Genomic DNA, 18,581 nt, shown 5'->3' with positions numbered 1-18,581 from the left:
ACTGTATAAATAAATTGCCGCGGCTGCAAGAACTTCTACGGATTACGTCCATCCTTGAAGCGCCAATGCAGAATGATCAGTACACCAATGTGTGAACAGGATCCTTCATTTTTTCCCAACACGTTGGCCCAACGCCTTGGCCCAATGTGTACTGCCGCTAATAAACTATCGATACAAAAACACCTGTCAAATGTGTTACGGTGGCTTTCAAGTTGATTTGGTGCTCATGACGTCATTTCAGTTGATAACTAAAATAGCCAATACGAAAAACATGGTTTGACAAGAAATCGTTGAGCACCGTGCAAAGTTATCATCACTATGAAATGTCAAATGAGATACGCAATAGCCCTGAGCAACTGAACAGTGACGAATGCACTGGTGATGTGCAAATCACCTGAGTGGCGACAAGGTCACGCACGCTTACGACTTCTAGTGTCTTGTTATTTAGATTTCTATGGGTAGACCTATACTAACGATAAATCGATTGCACGCATCAATTCACGCGCATTACTTTTTCTAGTGCTCGATTGTGCGAAGCGTTGCTGTAGTTGGAACATTCAACGTTAAGCATTATGCCGCATAATGCGCTCTAGTGCTGTAATTGGAAAACGGGGATTGTATATATTAATACAATAGGAGACATCACTGGCGCTGCCGCGGCGTGGCGTTGGGCGTACACCGGTCATATTCTAAGGTCTTATTACAGAACAGAAATATCAGATTAATATTATGTATGAGATCCCAATATTGTCAAAAACCTAAAAGCTAAACACTGAAAGATTTTTGGAACGAAGTTCCTTAGCGCGCATTGCGAAAGGGAAAATTACACGTATTGCTATAGTTTTAAGCCATGCGGCCTGCGCGTGTTTCTCTTCTGTCTCTCTTTCTCTCTTTCAAAGAAAGCAATTCAGTTATTTTAATACCTTCGTTCCTTACGGATGTCCCTTGACCCTTGACTCCTCTCAAGTTTCATTTATCTTATGTTTTAAGCTTAGATCATTAAGTAATGATTTAAGGTTTTAAGTATTTAATGGGCGGTAAAGATACAGATACAGATAATCGATCATGAATGCACTTTTTTTCAGTTCATGCCCTAGAGGCTAGAAGTTAGAGCCACGTTAGGCCGCCATGTAGCAAGTGCTGGTTTAGACTTGCAAGCTGCTGTCGGGCAGACTGTGGGACATTTCTTGCGGAAGTTTTCTTGCAGATGGAAACGCGGCCTTCTGATAAATCTAGCTAACTTGCTACATGCGTTTCCCCTTTTCTAAATTAATTGGCAACTTAATTAAGTCCACTTAATTTAGTGTAGTGTCTTATTTCTATGGTCTTAAGCACGTCTTAGGGTTCATACGCACTCTGCGGGTAGCCGCATTGCGGGTAGCCGTCCGGCTGACCGCAAGCACAATTATGTACGTAATATTCATTTCTATGCGCACTGTGCGGTCTGCGGTAGCCGCATCGCAGTGCGCATAGAAATGAATATTACGTACATAATTGTGCTTGCGGTCAGCCGGACGGCTACCCGCAATGCGGCTACCCGCATAGTGCGTATACGCTCTAAAGCATTGATGCACAGACATCCAAATATTTATATATCTGTGGCATGAACCCGTATTAATCTGTGGCACCACTTGGAGCAGGCAGCAGCTGACATTTGACATTGACATAATTATAAGAAATGTGAAATTTATCAAATAAAAACTGCAAATTGCATTGATTGCAATGTTTTAAGCCACAGATTTTTTAAGCTTACTACAAGAATAATAAAAACGGATTTAAGATATACTATACATAAACTACAACAAACTATGAAAAAATCTTGATACATAGTTTTATTCACAAACATATTTTGCATTTATTTCCAATTGTATTCAGTGATACAATAAATCTTAAAGTGTATAGTATTTTGAGTATGTAATATTATGAGATAAATATTAATATAATTAAATAAAATCATGGTGAGTTTGTGTTAAGAAATTTAAGTATTTTGTTTACATCTCAATTTAATATTCAGTAGATTATTAACCTGTACAATAAATATTTCTTTAAAAAATATTTCCGTTTTGTAGAGTGATATTGAAATCAACGAGGCTCTTGCCTCGTTGGAGTTGGTTATGTCGGAATTCAACGCTCCAACGACAAGCAACTTAAGGAAAAGGGAGATTGAAGTTATGTTAGAAAACTTTTTCAACAATAGGGATTCATGGAAACATTGTTTATTGTTTTTTCAAAAATCGCAGAATCACTATGTTCTCATGTTTATACTGAATACCCTAGAGGCAAGTATAACTATTGACTTTCAATTTTCTTTTATAACATAACAGATATTTAGTGAACAATACTAATTAGAATATAAAGTCATTTATTTAGCACAATAATTAGAATACATATATAAACTAACATACAAGTAAAAAGTGATAAGAGTTAACAACATTACTGACTAAACATTAACTAAACTAAACTAAAATTGGCTGACTTCAAACGGAATGCCGCTTCTACCTCAATTTATATACAGTAGAACCTCGATAAGTTAAAATCCAAGGGAAACACAAAATATTTTAAGTTATAGAGGTTTTAAGTTATCAAGGGTCTATCCATTTTTCACTGTTTCTATAGCTTTTAATTTATCAGCGTAGGTGAGGGTTGTTAGTTTTCTTTTTGGACTCATTTTAAGCCAGTTTCATCACACAGTAAGTAAAGTGATGTTTCCAGGACAACAATCAAAAACTTATGATGCAAGTAAGTTGTTGTCATAAAGCTAACCGCCGCAAAGCTTTGAAGAATTTCGATAAAGCAAACAATAGGTAATGTATTGTTTACGTCAACAATACATAGTAAACACGTGCAAGCAATAAATACCGAAACTGTTTGTTTTGACACTCTTTCAAAATGACTCATTGACAAACAATTTTATGTTATAGAGGTTGTGGAAACATTTCTTGAAGTTACTGAGGGCCAATACAGAGATTATTTATTTAAGTTATAGAGGTTGCGTATTTTAAGTTAAGAGAGAGGCTCTGATGGGAAGGGAACACATTATTTTTTGAAGTTACAGAGGTTTTTATGTTACCGAGGTTTAAGTTATCGAGGTTCAACTGTATTATGTATTCTAAGGCACAATATACTTTGTAATTTTGAAATACTGATGTGAATGTTTTTTTTTATGTACTAATATTTACTAATAATGCTAAAAGAAACTATAAATCACATTGACAATAATTAGTATTGCTTGACAATATTATTTATATAGGTATTTACCTACAATAAATGAATATTATCAGGGCATAATCTGGGACCAATATATAAACAAATAGAATCATTAATTTCATAGTGTGATTGACAATTGCATGAAGCAGCTTGGTTATAGCAAAAATGCAAAATACAAATATATTCATTACAGTCAAAATTATTTTTGTCAGCAATCAGTTTTAAATATATGTATTGTACATGAATTTGTTTATATATTTCTATGTTTATCAAAGATTAACTTTTTTTCAGAATATAATAAACAGACAATGGTTTCATTTAACGGACAATGAGAAAGTGCAGATACGACAAACGTTAATATATGAGTTAATGGCTAAACATGAGGTTATGTTGTATTTTATACGAAATAAGTTAGCTGCACTCATCGTCGCTATAGCTCGTAATGATTGGCCACATCTCTATCCGGACTTTTTCAATAATATTGTAGAGGTATGAAGTTTTACATCTCTTAAAAGTCATTATCCCAATTTGTATTTGTCACCGGAAAATAATAAGAATCGACAATCGTAAATTTATACATTTTCTAGGAAATTTATAAACCTTTGTAGGATTTTAAACAAAAAATAGTATTATTTTACGCCCACATTTTCGTGTTTAGTTAACGTTTTTAAATTTCCGAGAAAAATTTAATTGGGTAAGTAAAAATGAAAATTACACTTTCTTAGACCTTTTCTCTTATTAATCTAGTCACACAATACCCTCTGTAATGCATAATCAAGAAATATATTATGGTTGGCTCTAACTTCAAAAGAATATTTTAAAGGTTCGATTTTTGTTTCGTAAGAATAATGTTCGATACTCATTAATGTTAGTTTAATATTAATCTTTACAGTTATTAAAATGTGATGGACGACGTTGCATTGTGGGATTAGTTCTAGCACAGACAGCTAGTGAAGAACTGGGTGCTGCGCGGGACACTGGCGTGCTATTGCCGTCGGCACGGCGTAACCAATTGGAACGGTTAATGCTCAAAGGGATGCCACAAATGCTGGCAGCATTAAGCAGTAAGTTCATTTAGAAACATGAAAATATCCTTGCTAATGTAATGTTGATATTATTTGAGATTAGGATGAAAATAGTAGTTTAATTGTGATATATTATTCTAAATATTCTAGGTATTTTGGAAAAGAATGCACAGAAAGAGGGGCAGTCTAATCCCCCACCATCCCCAACTGGGGGGATGCCACAAACCTCAGCATTGCCTGATTTATTGGCCAATGCTCATGATGTACAAGCTACAGATAAGTGAGTATACTATACTTATTATTTTCATGGTATAAGATTGATCATCACTACATAGTATAAAATAAAGTCGCTTTCTCTGTCCCTATGTCCCTTTGTAAGCTTAAATCATTAAAACTATGCAACGGATTTTGATGCGGTTTTTTTAATAGAAAAAGTGATTTAAGAGCATGAGGAAGGTTTTAGTATATATTTTATTCGGTTTTGGACAAAGCGGGCGAAGCCGCGGGTGGTAAGCTAGTGGATTGAATATAAAAAGGTCATATTTATATATTTACTTTTTTACATGGCTTGACTAATATAACTTGATTTCTGTTTACAGAACATTAAATATGGAAATAGTAGTGAAGACTCTAACTACACTTCAACATTTATTTTCTTGGCTGCCTTTGTCCTCTCATGTTCCACCTTCTCTTGTTACTACTGTGTTTTACTGGGGGAGTGTGGCCACACAATCACAGGTTTGTATTTATTAACCGACTTCAAAAAAGGAGGAAGTATAAATTTGTTTCAAATTCTTTTGATTTAAGACTTATGTTTAATGAATAAAACTTCAATAGAACTAATGGATTCAAGTTTTTTTTTAATAATTAAGGTAGGACTCATTAGTATGTTCTCAGGAGTACGGGCGACGTAGATAGATATTGAACTTAGTGTAGAATATATATATTTGTTTAAAGCTTTTTTCTGTGTGGCTTAATACACAAAAATATGTCTTCAGAATTTTCGATTGGGTAAACCGATTATTATGAATCTTTTTTTTGAAAGCCGGTAACAATTGATAGGTGGTTTACATTTTTTGTTAAAAATAAATAAATATTTAAATATGTGTAGAGTCTGGAGGCGGCGCTCGCCGGTCTCGGTGGGGTGTGCGAGCTGCTGTACCGGCGGTACGCGCCGCCGTCGTCCGCGGCGACCGCGCTGCGCCTGCACCACTGCGCGCTGCGCCTGCTGCGGCACCTCACGCACCACGCGCACCACATGCACCGCGCGCAACACGAGTCAGTTGATGTGAAACATCTATAGGCTCACTTGTAAACCGAATTGTTGACGTGGCGACGCTTGCCATGGCTATACACATCTATAGGCTCACTTGTAAACCGAACGATGTTTCACATCTGCCAGGCGTCCCATGACGGCTCACATTTTTTTTTTGATATTAAACATTTTAACAGTTTTTAAACATTTATTATTTACTAGCGGTCCGCCCCGGCTTCGCCCGTGGTACATATTTCGCAATAAAAGGTAGCCTATGTTCTTTCTCAGGGTTTAAAGATTGTGAAAAATTTCATCAAAATCGGTCCAGTAGTTTATGCGTGAAAACCATACATACATACATACATAATTACAAACCTTTCCTCTTTAAGTATAATAATTAATATTATTATTATATTATAGAAGTATAGATAGTATAGACTATAGATATTACTATACCGAAGTTTCGCACACTTTGCATTTATGTGTTTTCCAATACCGAATATTATCAGATATGTACTTTGAAAATTGGTTATTCTATTAATCATTCCATTTTTCTTTTACAGTTATTTAAATAAATTAGCAGAATTTTTGAAGTTGTTTGTATCATTGCATTTCAAGAGACTTGAAGCTGAACCTGAATTTGATGCTATTGAATTCCTTTCTTATTTATTCCAATTTACATTCCAGGTAATGTCTTTTATATAATTTAAAAATAATAAAGTCTAAGCATTGACCCTTTACGTCTTTGCATTAACAATAATTTATTGTTTATTTTTCAGGTGCCAACATGTGCTACATTTATTAGTTGTTTAGATATTTGGTTACAATTTATTGATGTTTTGAAACCAGAAGATACGGCTAAGTAAGCACATCTTTTTTTCCTTGTTCCAATACTAAATCAATTGAAATATTATGATAAATTTTATAAAGTAAATAAACAGCATAATATTATTTTTTGTGGAATTTTAGGTACTGGGAAGCCCTACAAGCGCTTGTTAATGGCATTCTTAATAAAATTCAGTTTCAACATAACAAGGCCCAATTGCAACAACTGGATAATGATGTATGCGACGATGACGTAAGTATTATGGCGCTTTATCCGTTTTTTATGAGTGTGGACTCTTTGATATTATACAAGTATTAGGTATTTATAATGTTTGTACAAATTTTTAGGGTGAAACTGAATGGCAGACATTCCTTAAACATTGCATAGAATGTATTGCAAGGGTAGCTGATTTAGCACCCCTAGAAGTTTTCACTGCCGTGGTGAGTTTTCCTTCATATTTGCTTTTTCAAACTTAATTTATTAATGGGAATGTTTCATATTTATTTTTCCTTTCCCAGCAGGTAGATCTTACTTAAAATACGCCTCGATGGATAGTTTTTATGCAAAAGCTTCGTATAAAGTGAGGCAAAAAAAATTATGAACACCTAATTATTACGTGCAACTTACGTTCGCCGACTCGCACAAACACGAAACTTCGATGTTGTGGAGCGAGACAAATGACAATTCGCGCACACTGATCCAAAACATGGCTTAGTTTGAATTGGCTCTTTTCTTGCGCTTAATTTGTCCTGTCTATTTTTTTTTAAATATATTAGGTACCACATTAATGTTAAGCTTACCTATTCGTGAATATTCATATATCTGAATAGATGGAGCGTTGGCAAGGATTAGCGGGGGTACACGCTCGCGCCGTTGGGCGTGCACCGGGTGTAGCGGCCCCAGGACCGACGGACGGGGACCGCTTGTTGGCGGCCTTGTTGGATCTAGCTACACTGACTAGGTTGTTGGGCCGGTTGGCGCCCGCGCTGTTGAGTGGTAAGTGTTCTAGGGTCCGCTATTTATAGTAAAGTAGTAATCGTAGAAAAATAGAATATTCGAATATAAGAAATAATAAGAAGACTTTCTCTAGTGGGGTAGTATTCATTTATGCATACACTATTCAGATGTCTTAACCAATACACACACACATTATGTTACGTTATGTTAGCACTATTCTTAAGTCCGCCTTTTCCTGGATTTTTTTTAATTAGAGGATTAAAATATGTATCGTTTTTTAATTATAGCGTTGTCATTACGTAACACTACAAGTAAATTATTCACTATTAATACAGTTATTTATCGCAAAATAATGAATATTTAAAATGACTACCTATTTGCATCTCGCTTTTTTATACGTATTGGTACATATACGTGTATGTGATACAGAAACGGAGAGTGGTGGCTCGGGTGTATCGGCGAGCGGTGCGGCGGCGAGCGCGGCGGGCGCGGCGCTGGTGGAGCGGTGCGCGGGCGCGCTGGCGGGCGCCGCGCTCACCCGCCCGCACCGCGCCGCCGCGCCCGCGCACGCGCCCGCGCACGTCATGCTGTGAGCTATGCTTTACATTGTTGAAGTGAAAACTTCTTTAGCGGCGTTGGGTATAAAATCTTAAACTCGCGTCAGGACACGTGACCTGACCGAGAAAGCGTAAGACGGATACCATTCCAAAATATCAAACATGCTCAACGTTAATAATCAAGTTTTCACTTCTGCCGGCACTCCCGGAGTGCAACCCGTCTTTTTTTAATACTTGCATTTGTATTATTATTCAATTCATTTAATGCTTAGTTTTCTAGTACTAAAGTAATAAGTACTTAAATCGAACAAAATGATCATAATATAATTTTTGCAACAGTTTCTCAAATACTGTGCATTCATTTAAAAAGGATGCTTTGGATTGAACCATTACCAAATACCAAATCCCACGTGATCAGGATGTAGATATATATTATAACATTAATTGGTTCTTTTGCCATGTAAAATTGGATAAAATATATATATATTTTACCTAATCTGCTGTTAGCTGCAGACTATGTCTTGGATTTAATGTTATGTTTATTAGCGGTGGTTGCCTATAATTATGACAGCACTAAGGGCAGCCGTACACGGACCGCTTCAAACAGTTGAGACCGATGGCATGAACATTCGGCCACCAGTGATCCCGCCAGAGCAATGAATCCCCTCTTTTGATCGATTTTTTCAAATTGTTAAAAAATCATATTTATAAAGCTTTTGAATGCTATAAAACTAATATATCAAGTTCAACGAAAAAAAATATCATTATACTTAGTATTCCGTAAAATGCGTAGATCGTGATACATATTCAAAATCAAAACTGATTAATTTTTTTTTCAGCCATGCCGAGATGTTCGCATGCATGGGTGCGTGGTGTTGCTACGCAAATGACTGTAATGTACCAGCACAGACTATGGAGGGACTATTCACATCAGCTATACCATTTTTAATTCCTCATGAAATTCCGGTAAGAACAGGAGCATTGTATTGTCTGGACTTTTTCTACTTGTAAGTTTTTTATATAAAAAATTAAATATTAATTTATTTCAGGAACCTCCCTTATTATGCCACGCTGCAGCGCATTTATTACTTAGCTTGTCGAAGAATGTTAAATTTTCCCGAGACCCAATCACTTTATTAGGGGACCTCTATCATCATGCAGAAAGATCACTACACTATTTGGAACCTAAGGTACTTTAAGAAGTAAAAAATAAATTATTTCATTTACTTTAACATATTTTTTTAAGAAGAAAGTTTTCCAAAATTTCTCCTACAAATTTTTAAGTCATATGTTAGTCAGCAGTTAGTCATTAGAGTAAAAAAAAAAATTTCATTGCCATTATAGTGCAATCATAATATGTACCGAAAACAAGTGTCTCAATAAAATCATATAAACACCAGACAGCAGCAGTAGTCCGCGAAGCACTAGTGTCGATGTCGCTATCCCGCGGGCCGGGCGCGGGCGGTGAAGCGGCGCGTGCCCTCATCGCAGCGTGGGCGGGAGCGCTCACTACCGCTGGGCCGAAGCAAGCATTGCCCCCGCTAACGGACCTGTTGCACGCGTTCGCGGGAGCGCCTACTAATTCTAAAAAAGTGAGTTTATACAACGGATACTATTTATTTCAAGAAATATGTACATTTTAAAAAAGTTATGAAACAATAAGTTTGAATTGATTATTAATTCGATTTTCTTTCATTATTACAATAAATTACTTATTAAATTTACAATATTATGTATTACAGATTATAGCAGAAGGCATACAATGGGCTGCTGAGAGCTCGTTGCGCATGTTGTGCGAGCCGGCCTACTCGAGCGCGGAGTCAGAGATAACAGACTTCTTCCTGGCTCTCTTTACCGCGCTGTTACCGCAACTTGGGAATTTCGCCTACACTGCCATTGAAGTGTTCTTGGAGGTTGCACAAAAGTATGTATTGTGTTTCTGAATCTTTGAACTTGGCTTTTAAAGCAATATTTTGGTCGTAGACGAGTCAATTCTATTCTATATTTTTGTGAATGAATTAAACATGTTTAGATTAGTAATAAACAATCTAAGAAAAGAAACATTTAATAAATCCTTTTTGCATTTTAATAACGGTTTTACTGTCTGACTTTTTCATGAAATTTAAATGCAAAAATTATTAATTTGGTTTTAATTAATATATAACCATAGAAATCTAAATAACAAGACACATAGAAGTGCTATAATGTCATAATTCGTATGAAAACCGATGTCGCCAAAATCAACACATTTAAACCGATAGCTAAACAGTACACGCAAGTAAACTATGCCTTTTATTGGACAGCTTGATTTAAGTGAAAACTAACATTAAGCTTTTTAATATGTATCTTACGCACGAATTTACGGTTTATTTTAGAATAACATCCCTAAGTATATGAGACATTTTGTTTATTTTTGCTCCAATACGCAAAAATTCGGCTTTTCTACAACAGAGATTGTCAATTTTCAATAGATATAACTTTGAACATAAACTCATAGAAATAAGGTTGAAATTTGTGTTAAACGTGATAATAAGAATGGTCGACTGTGTCATTCATTGTTATTTCGATTACTATGGTGACACTCGTAATACTTGTAAAAATTCTATAATTTTAAGGAAAAACGGCAATATTTATAAACAAAAATACTTACCGGTGAAATTTTATTCCTTTATTAGTATAATTACAATTTATGGAAGAATTTCCGCACTGGGAAATGCTGTAACACACCATGTTTACTCATGCACGTGTCAGGAACAACTGAACAAGCGACCACCAAGCGACGAACAGACTTGTGGCATGGTAACCACCTGAGCAGCGACAATGTCACGCGCGCTTACGACTTCTATTGCCTTGTTATTTAGATTTCTATGTATATAACAGTTATATCGTCACAATATGGAGCTAAGTCGATAAGTTTTTAGTCCTTCGCGTAGTTTAATATAAATGTTAGATGGAAATGTAACTGATGGAAATGTAAATGTAAAAATGCACATGTGTTTACATAGTATTGTGTTTTTTCAGGGAGACGGGCGACAGCGAAGTGAGTCTGGAGCGTCTGGTGGAGTGCGTGCGTTTGGGCGTGGAGGCGGGCGGCGCGGGCGTGCGGGTCAGCGCCGTGCTCGCGCTGCTGCACCACCGCGTGCTGCCGCAAGCGGCGCCGCACGCGCCCGCGCTGGCTCGAGCTGCGCACCGCCTGCTCGCTAGGTGACACACGCTTTTAATTAGAATAAATAATTCAGATTTTAGTTTCCGATTTTAATAACTAAACGCAGGCGGATATAAGCATATATTTCTAAAACGATGTGTAATTTTGGTATATAATTACTGTTAAATATTTTCAACATTAATTCTGTTATTTTTGAAAAAATAAACAACTACAATTACATACGATAAACACACTTTCAACTTTCATGAATTAGAAAAATTAATAATATTAGGTATTGATTAATTCAATTGATTTTATAACGGCAAAGTATTTTGTAACTAATGTCATTTTAACGAATCGTTTGTTATTCTCGAGTTGAACTCTACAAATACGATAAACAATGTACTGAGAGATGTGTATGTGGTCAGCGTGCTGGTGCACCGGTGGCGCTACTTCTTCCCGCACAAGGCGGCGGCGGGCGAGGGCGCGCGGCGGCTGGACGAGCTGCGCGGCGCGCTGGCGGCGCTGGGCCGCGCGCTGCTGCTGCCCGACATCGAGCTGCTGCGCATCAACATCACCACGCTCGACCTGCTCAACACCAAGTGGAAGCTCTTCCACAAGGTGCCATACACTAATAACTAATCGTTCGATATAAATCATCGACATTATATTAATTACGATTATTATCAACACTGCCGTTCTATAACATTTTAGTAATAAACTTTTACAATATTTATCAACATTGATGAGGAGACTTAAAAATTACGTATTAGTAATTATTCTTCAAATTATATTCTTGTTTTTAATTTGCGATACGTAATCTTTGTAATTCCGTTCCGAAAAAACGATCTATATCAAATAATATATATATTTTATAATATGTGTTGAGTCTACATTTTACATCAAAATAAAAAATAAATAGGCATTTCCATATAGAGCAGTCTCGAGTCTCGCAAAGATTTTTCTGCGTGATTAAAGATTAAAAATTAAATTCTCATAACAAATGCACAATCAACACATACATTGTTAATCTATATATCATAACAAATGGTCTAACGCTTTTTCCGAATCGTATGTGTTAGAATGTGGTGTAAGACAAGGGGGGCTGTCGTCGCCTAAATTGTTCAATCTTTACGTAAATGGCCTTGTTGTCGAACTCAGCAATATGCGGGTTGGTTGCCGGATCGGTGGTATAAGTTGTAACAACATAAGTTATGCCGATGATATGGTATTGCTGGCTCCGACTGCAAGCGCCATTACTGAGATGCTCAAAGTCTGTGAGACATATGTAGCTGCTCACGGTTTGCGTTATAATGTGGCTAAATGTAAATGCATTGTTTTTGGGGACGTTGGTAAGCATAGGAAATGTACGTCTGAGATATCTCTTAACGCGATAACAGTTGAAAGAGTTAAAGAGTTTAAGTACCTCGGACACATGCTTACTGATGACCTCAAAGATAATGTAGATATCGAACGTGAGCGTAGGGCATTGGCGATCCGAAGTAATATGTTGGCCCGTAGATTTGCCCGTTGTAGTAATCCAGTGAAAATCACGCTTTTTAAAGCCTACTGCCAGAATTTCTACACGGGTAGTCTATGGTTTGACTATACTGATAGATCGCTTAATGCCTTACGTGTCATGTACAATAATGCGTTTAGAATGCTGTTGGGACTGCCTCGCTACTGCAGTGCGTCTGGAATGTTCGCTAATGCGCATACTGACGATTTCTGGGCGATAATACGCAAAAAAACAGCGTCTACATTTGATAGGGTGCGGCGCAGTCGCAACAGTCTCTTGATGGTAATTTCGGAGAGATATATGTCATCTTTCATGGGACACTTTGTGCGTAAACTTGTCCATTCAAAACGACAGGTTTACGCATAGGGTGCCCCGTCAACTGATGATAGTACTTTAATATTTACCTACTAACATTAGCTTTTAAGTCACGTACTAACATTAATGGATCACTGTCATCTAATTGTTTAAATAAAATAAATAAATAACACTAAGCGTGAGACCGCTTGGTCTGTGTAGATTCGCCCAGTTACCAATCTCATACACGGTAACTGAATACACATTGTATGGTTCCGCAGGCGGTGTTCCGCGCGGAGTTCCTGTGCGAGTTCCTGTCGGTGCTGGTGGCGGGCGCGTGCGAGGGCGGCGCGCGGGCTCTACTGCGCGACGAGGCGCTGGGCTGCGCGCACGCGATGGCCACGCTCGACTTCACGGCCTTCCGCCTCGCCTTCCTGCCGCGCTTCCTCGCCTCGCTCGACCTCGCGCCGCACCACGCCGCGCACCTCGCTGACTTCCCACCGGATACGGTACGGCTATGCAACTCTGTTGTCTTATGTCTACGCCCAGGCTAACTATATCTGTAACATGTCATATACGCTATTCTATAGTCTATAACCCTTTATTTATACACAGCTCTCAAATTCACATTCACACTAACTCGACTGAAAAACTTAACGTACCAATATTGTCATCACATATCCAAGTTAAGTAATATTTTTCAAATTAAACAAGGTAGCAAAAATACCGGGTAAATTTGTGCCACTTAAATAAATGATTAAATTTATTTAAATATTGTCTTGTTTCAGGATCTGAAAAATGATTAAATTTATTTAAATATTGTCTTGTTTCAGGATCTGCCGACGTTCACACAAAACATTATCCGTTTGATGAACGACGTGAACTGTTATAGAGCTTACAAATCGCTGCCTATTCCCGTGATAGATGCCTAGAAATTCGCGCAATATACAATGGTGCTGTGATATGGTCGTTATGTTTGGCATTATATATGAAAATTAAATATTATTGTTATTCATTGGTCTTATCCAAAAACAAAACATATTTAGTAGAAAATTGGGGAAAGATAAATAAATCGGTTTTTAAACGATGGAATTTTGTGTAATTTTACGTATACTTGTAGCTTGTACGATGTGTTAAAATATTTTACTAGTCAAGTACTTTATAAGATAAATATAATTGTCTTTTATTCAAATTAATATTTGTTTTTTTTTCCTAATGAAGTGATCTTTTTGTAAAAATCAGATCACAAATAACTATTTACCTACGCATTTGTTAGCACAGCCACCATCTTCCAGCAAGTAGATCAAATAAAAATATACCTATTCTTTAGTTTTAGCCCATTTATAACTTGTATATAAGATAACTCTTATCTTTGTATTCCGCTAATTTTCCTTTTAATGTAGTAAGTTGTATGTTATCCATAATTTTTTATGCAGTTTACATGATTGCCAAATCTTAGCAAACGAATTTTACAGGTAATATTGTTTTTTAAAGCAAGTCAAACTCGTAAATATGTGTGAATGGAGAAATACAGTTCATTTGCATTTAAATTATCGGTCGTCGGTATTCTTTTGTTGGTATGTATATAGTATGGCTTTTGTTTGGTGCTTATGAAAATCAGTCATTTTTCTTGGAGTAAGTGGACGCATACAAAGATTTGGCAAATATGTAAACTTACTAATAGAATCGTGCATTTACATGGTGCAATAAGAAATTATTTAGTACAATGACAACGCTGCATTAATAATAAAATATAATAGCAATGCAGGGGACCAATTTTTATCTGCAGTTTAGTCTATGGAAGTTAGATCTAGATTGATTTGAATAGTTTTAAGTGTGTTATTGGATGGTGACTGTTATTGCTTATATTTTGTATCAGATTGGGTGACTTACTAGATTACGTAATGTAATGTACTTTTAATTTAGAAATAAAGAGGATGCTCATTTAATTGTTGTTTTAATTAAACCCTATGACTAGTGAAAAAGATTTAATTTCATAAAATAATAACTTAGTAGTATAATCATTGTGTCTATATATCAATATTTATGAGGATTATAAAGTAATTCATAATACAGGATAATAGTCCATTATCATATTTCTGTGGACACATATTATTACAAAGTCTTTAAAATTGTCAAAAGATACAGTAATATATTTTTGTGAAATAAAAAACTTGCATTCATTGATAAAATTATTTATTCATAAATTCCTTATATCTATCAAATACAGCATCAACAATGTCTTTATGGCTTGCATATAATTTTAAATCTGGTGTGACATCCACCCATTTCACACCAACTGCATCATCCCCAGCTTGCAACTTGAGGTCGCCCACAACTGATCCTGTGTCATCATGGAAGTTGAAGGCTACAGTTTCCATCCAAGCATTGTCTGTATTACGTGGGTCATCTACATAGCCACTGTAGATCTCAATGCCACCGCTGAAAAAATCTTTCAACTTTCCCCTCCAAGCTTCTTTTTCAGCTGAAATGAAAAAAAATATAATTAATGATATAGGATAAAAAAACTAATAAAACTAAAAGTTTGATGCATAATTAATTCTTGATGAATATAATTTTTTTATTATGATTATTATTTTATAATAATAACCTTCATTCGCTTGGAGAGAATTCATAGCTTCTTCCTGAAATTCTCTGATTGCAGTAGCTGCAACTTTTTCACCAGGATCTACCATTCCTCCTGGAAGTGCCCATTCTCCTGTGTCACGTCTTTTAATGGCTATAAATTGTAGGATCTTCCTAGAATACATACAAATGTTTATTTATTATTAAATAACAATTTCAATAGAGCTTAATATAGCAAAAATATTCAAATTTTTTACTTATTATTTGAGTCAATATGCCATCTTGTGACTACGGGATCTGCTGCATGATTTGGCCCCCATCGTCCAAGTACTCCCCTACCACAAATTCCAGTTCTTCCAATAGGATTTAAGGGAAAGTTATTTACTATTTTATATTGGCCCATGTAACTAGTTCTATTTACATCTCCATCTAGCTCATTCCATTTTGGATTAAAATTAGGTGCACCTTTAACAAAATGTCAATGTAGTTAAAACTATTCATTCTAGCGATTAAGGTTTTGTAATGAAAAGCAATTAAGTTTTTTTTATTAAATAACTACCTACCGATATCTGGGTCAGCCCAGGGTTTCCCTACAATAGATTGTGAAGTATAGCAAGGTGGTTTATATTCTGTAAAATCAGTCTCCCATTTAAATTTATCATCGGGAATGACTTGTCGTTCAATATTTGAACGTGGATATATGCCTGATCGGCATTTTATGTGTGTTAATTTGGATAAACCTGGTCGTGCCATTATATAAATACCCAGCAAAAGGTTGCACTTAAAATAAAAGAATGGACGAAACTGAAGGCAAAATGCTGTCATGAGACTGTTACTTTGATTAATTGCCTAATTATAAGTGTTTATTGATATGGTGTTACTGACTTTCTACAAGATATCAAAAACCCTTTGCAAATACACACAGCAAATACATGTGTTATTTTTACTACAATTTGACATCAAAATTCAAAACAAACTATAAAATTCAGTGATCAGTGTTAATATTTTTATATTGTCACTTGTCAGCCGTCAGCTGATATTAGTTAAAGGCTGTTTTCCAATTACAGAGCATAATGCGACTCAGTGCCGCACAATGCCGAATTATGCTGATGCTTAATTGGAACATGAAACGCACCAGCAGGTTGCGCTAATTTCAGTGTTGAAAAAAAAATATTCATAAGAGTAAGCAAAAACCTCATTAATGTGTAAATAAAGTGGTATACATAATAATTGGTTGAAAAATATTTACGGTTATTTTAAGTAATTTGGATTTTGATTCTTTCATTAATATTTTTTTCAATGTTTGTACCTTCATCCATACTTATATTTATTTTTTTAGCACAATTTGAATTAACTATGATTATTTTGGAAAAACTACAATGAAACGAAAGCTTTAAATTTTTTTCCAACAATTAATAATTACTACCGTGAAACCTGCTTACTTTGCCACTTTTTCATGTGTCAAAAAGTTTGATTCGCTTTAAAAAAATATAATTGTATGAAAACGTAATGAGTAACCTGCACCTAGACGTAGTAAATTTCATGAAAATTTACATTATTACTAAATATCTATTTCATTTTTGTAAATTATAATATTTTAAGCATAAAAACAATTATGGCAAAGTTAGCTGTCACTTCTGGTAAATTTGCCATATGAAAGAAAAAATGAAATTTTTGGAGTTTATGAGGTTAAAAAGTAATATATTTGCACTCTTCCTATATCCCGTAAAATAAAGTAAAAACTTTATATTATTTAGCACTGGTAATTTAACTCTCTAAGAAGGTGGCAAATTCACCAACCTTTCCAAAATATTTCCTATTTAAGAAGAAGTTAGGGTTAGGGTTGTCAAATAAAAATGTTTTCATAGTAGGAACAATTTAGTAAAAGTAAAAAAAAAACATAATCAATTACTTCTAGTTAGTTTCTTAACTTTGAATTGTTTTACATAATAAAACAAAAAAAAATAGTATTCATTAAACTAACTAACTTTTTTTTTTAATATCACACATTACACGACATTCCTAAATCAAATTCTTATTTATATGATCTTGATTGAATATAAAAATTGTTGTTATTTTAAACTTGATAAAATATTCATCAGAAATTTTGTGGCAGCCCTAACCTCCAACAAAACATGGCAAAGTCACCATCACAGACGTTGTGATTGGGGTTGTTGAATTTACCAATACCAATTGCGAAGTAAAGGTAGCTTGTAGCACAGTAAATCAGCTTTTATTTAGCAAAAGAACATTATGTTAACATAATATCAAAAAAATACTTACGTAGGCAAAGCTTTTCCCGTTTGTTTTTGTAAAAGTTCCGGAGCACTAAGTTTCATACCGCCAACATTCGAAAAAAGTAACCGCCGAAAATGACATCTCAAAAACAAGCTAGGCTGCCACATCTCATTCGGTGTTGCCATTTAACTCATAAATTTTACTATACAGGCATGCATAAATGACAAAAAACTGATATTAAGATGTGACTACACTTTTTCCCTCAGAAGTTGGCTATGGCAAAGTCTGCAACCGTTGGCAAAGCTAGCAGGTTTTACCGGTAACGATAAATCGATTGCACGCATCAATTCACGCGCATTACTTTTTCTAGTGCTCGATTGTGCGAAGCGTTGCTGTAGTTGGAACATTCAACGTTAAGCATTATGCCGCATAATGCGCTCTAGTGCTGTAATTGGAAAACGGGGATTATTAACTGTCAGTGGGAATTGCCATTATTTTTAATACCACAGTTTAATCGTTTTTAGACTGTGATTATACCTCTACTGCCCACCAGAGACTAAAGAGCAGTAACAGCCCTTTTGTGATTTTTCGTTTTATTAGTGATTCTGAAAGCGGGTTTCTTAAGCTTTCTATTGAATTAACTTACTTATTTCTAAGACTATAAGAATGGTTTTTATTTAACAGTTTTCACTTACTGCAAACGAAAAAAATTAACAATTTGGCGTGATTTCCCAACTAAAATACAGTATAAATTATACTGCAGATTAAATTTTAAGGTTTCATAACTAAAATGCAGTAAGCAATATAATTTTACAGTTCTTTAGATAGTTTTATATTTCTGGAAAAAAATAAAAAAAAAAATTAATACGCAGTAAAATTTACCGCCATACAAGCTATTTTTACTGCAAATTAAGAAAATACAATTTATTGTCACGAACTCCCAACTAAAATGCAGTAAAATCAAAGCTTGTC

At 35.3% G+C, this 18,581-nt stretch overlaps 2 protein-coding genes across 2 annotated transcripts; one reads left to right on the top strand and one right to left on the bottom strand.

Annotated features, from left to right (window-relative positions):
* The first annotated feature begins 1,744 nt into the window (after window positions 1–1,744).
* ebo (exportin ellipsoid body open) lies at window positions 1,745–14,734 on the top strand. Its single transcript, XM_089702499.1, has 21 exons — window positions 1,745–1,958; window positions 2,070–2,279; window positions 3,499–3,696; window positions 4,100–4,271; window positions 4,383–4,512; window positions 4,832–4,970; window positions 5,344–5,510; window positions 6,051–6,174; window positions 6,267–6,349; window positions 6,457–6,565; window positions 6,661–6,753; window positions 7,144–7,309; window positions 7,700–7,859; window positions 8,667–8,793; window positions 8,877–9,017; window positions 9,228–9,419; window positions 9,570–9,751; window positions 10,849–11,031; window positions 11,401–11,593; window positions 13,067–13,294; window positions 13,619–14,734. Exons 1-21 carry the CDS (start codon window positions 1,956–1,958, stop codon window positions 13,715–13,717), a joined length of 3,099 nt encoding a protein of 1,032 aa, XP_089558625.1. The 5' UTR covers window positions 1,745–1,955; the 3' UTR covers window positions 13,718–14,734.
* A 230-nt stretch (window positions 14,735–14,964) lies between these two features.
* LOC149483454 (putative nudix hydrolase 6) lies at window positions 14,965–16,383 on the bottom strand. Its single transcript, XM_089702497.1, has 4 exons — window positions 15,935–16,383; window positions 15,629–15,836; window positions 15,397–15,545; window positions 14,965–15,270 (listed from the first exon to the last, which is right to left on the bottom strand). Exons 1-4 carry the CDS (start codon window positions 16,194–16,196, stop codon window positions 14,978–14,980), a joined length of 912 nt encoding a protein of 303 aa, XP_089558623.1. The 5' UTR covers window positions 16,197–16,383; the 3' UTR covers window positions 14,965–14,977.
* Between the last annotated feature and the right edge of the window lie 2,198 nt (window positions 16,384–18,581).

This window comes from Colias philodice, chromosome 13, assembly GCF_061535455.1.
Source record: "Colias philodice isolate Cphi_HAF_F1 chromosome 13, ilColPhil1 Martin Lab GWU primary, whole genome shotgun sequence".
In the NCBI taxonomy this organism is placed as follows: domain Eukaryota; kingdom Metazoa; phylum Arthropoda; class Insecta; order Lepidoptera; family Pieridae; genus Colias; species Colias philodice.
This window is presented reverse-complemented; position numbering and strand designations above follow the sequence as displayed.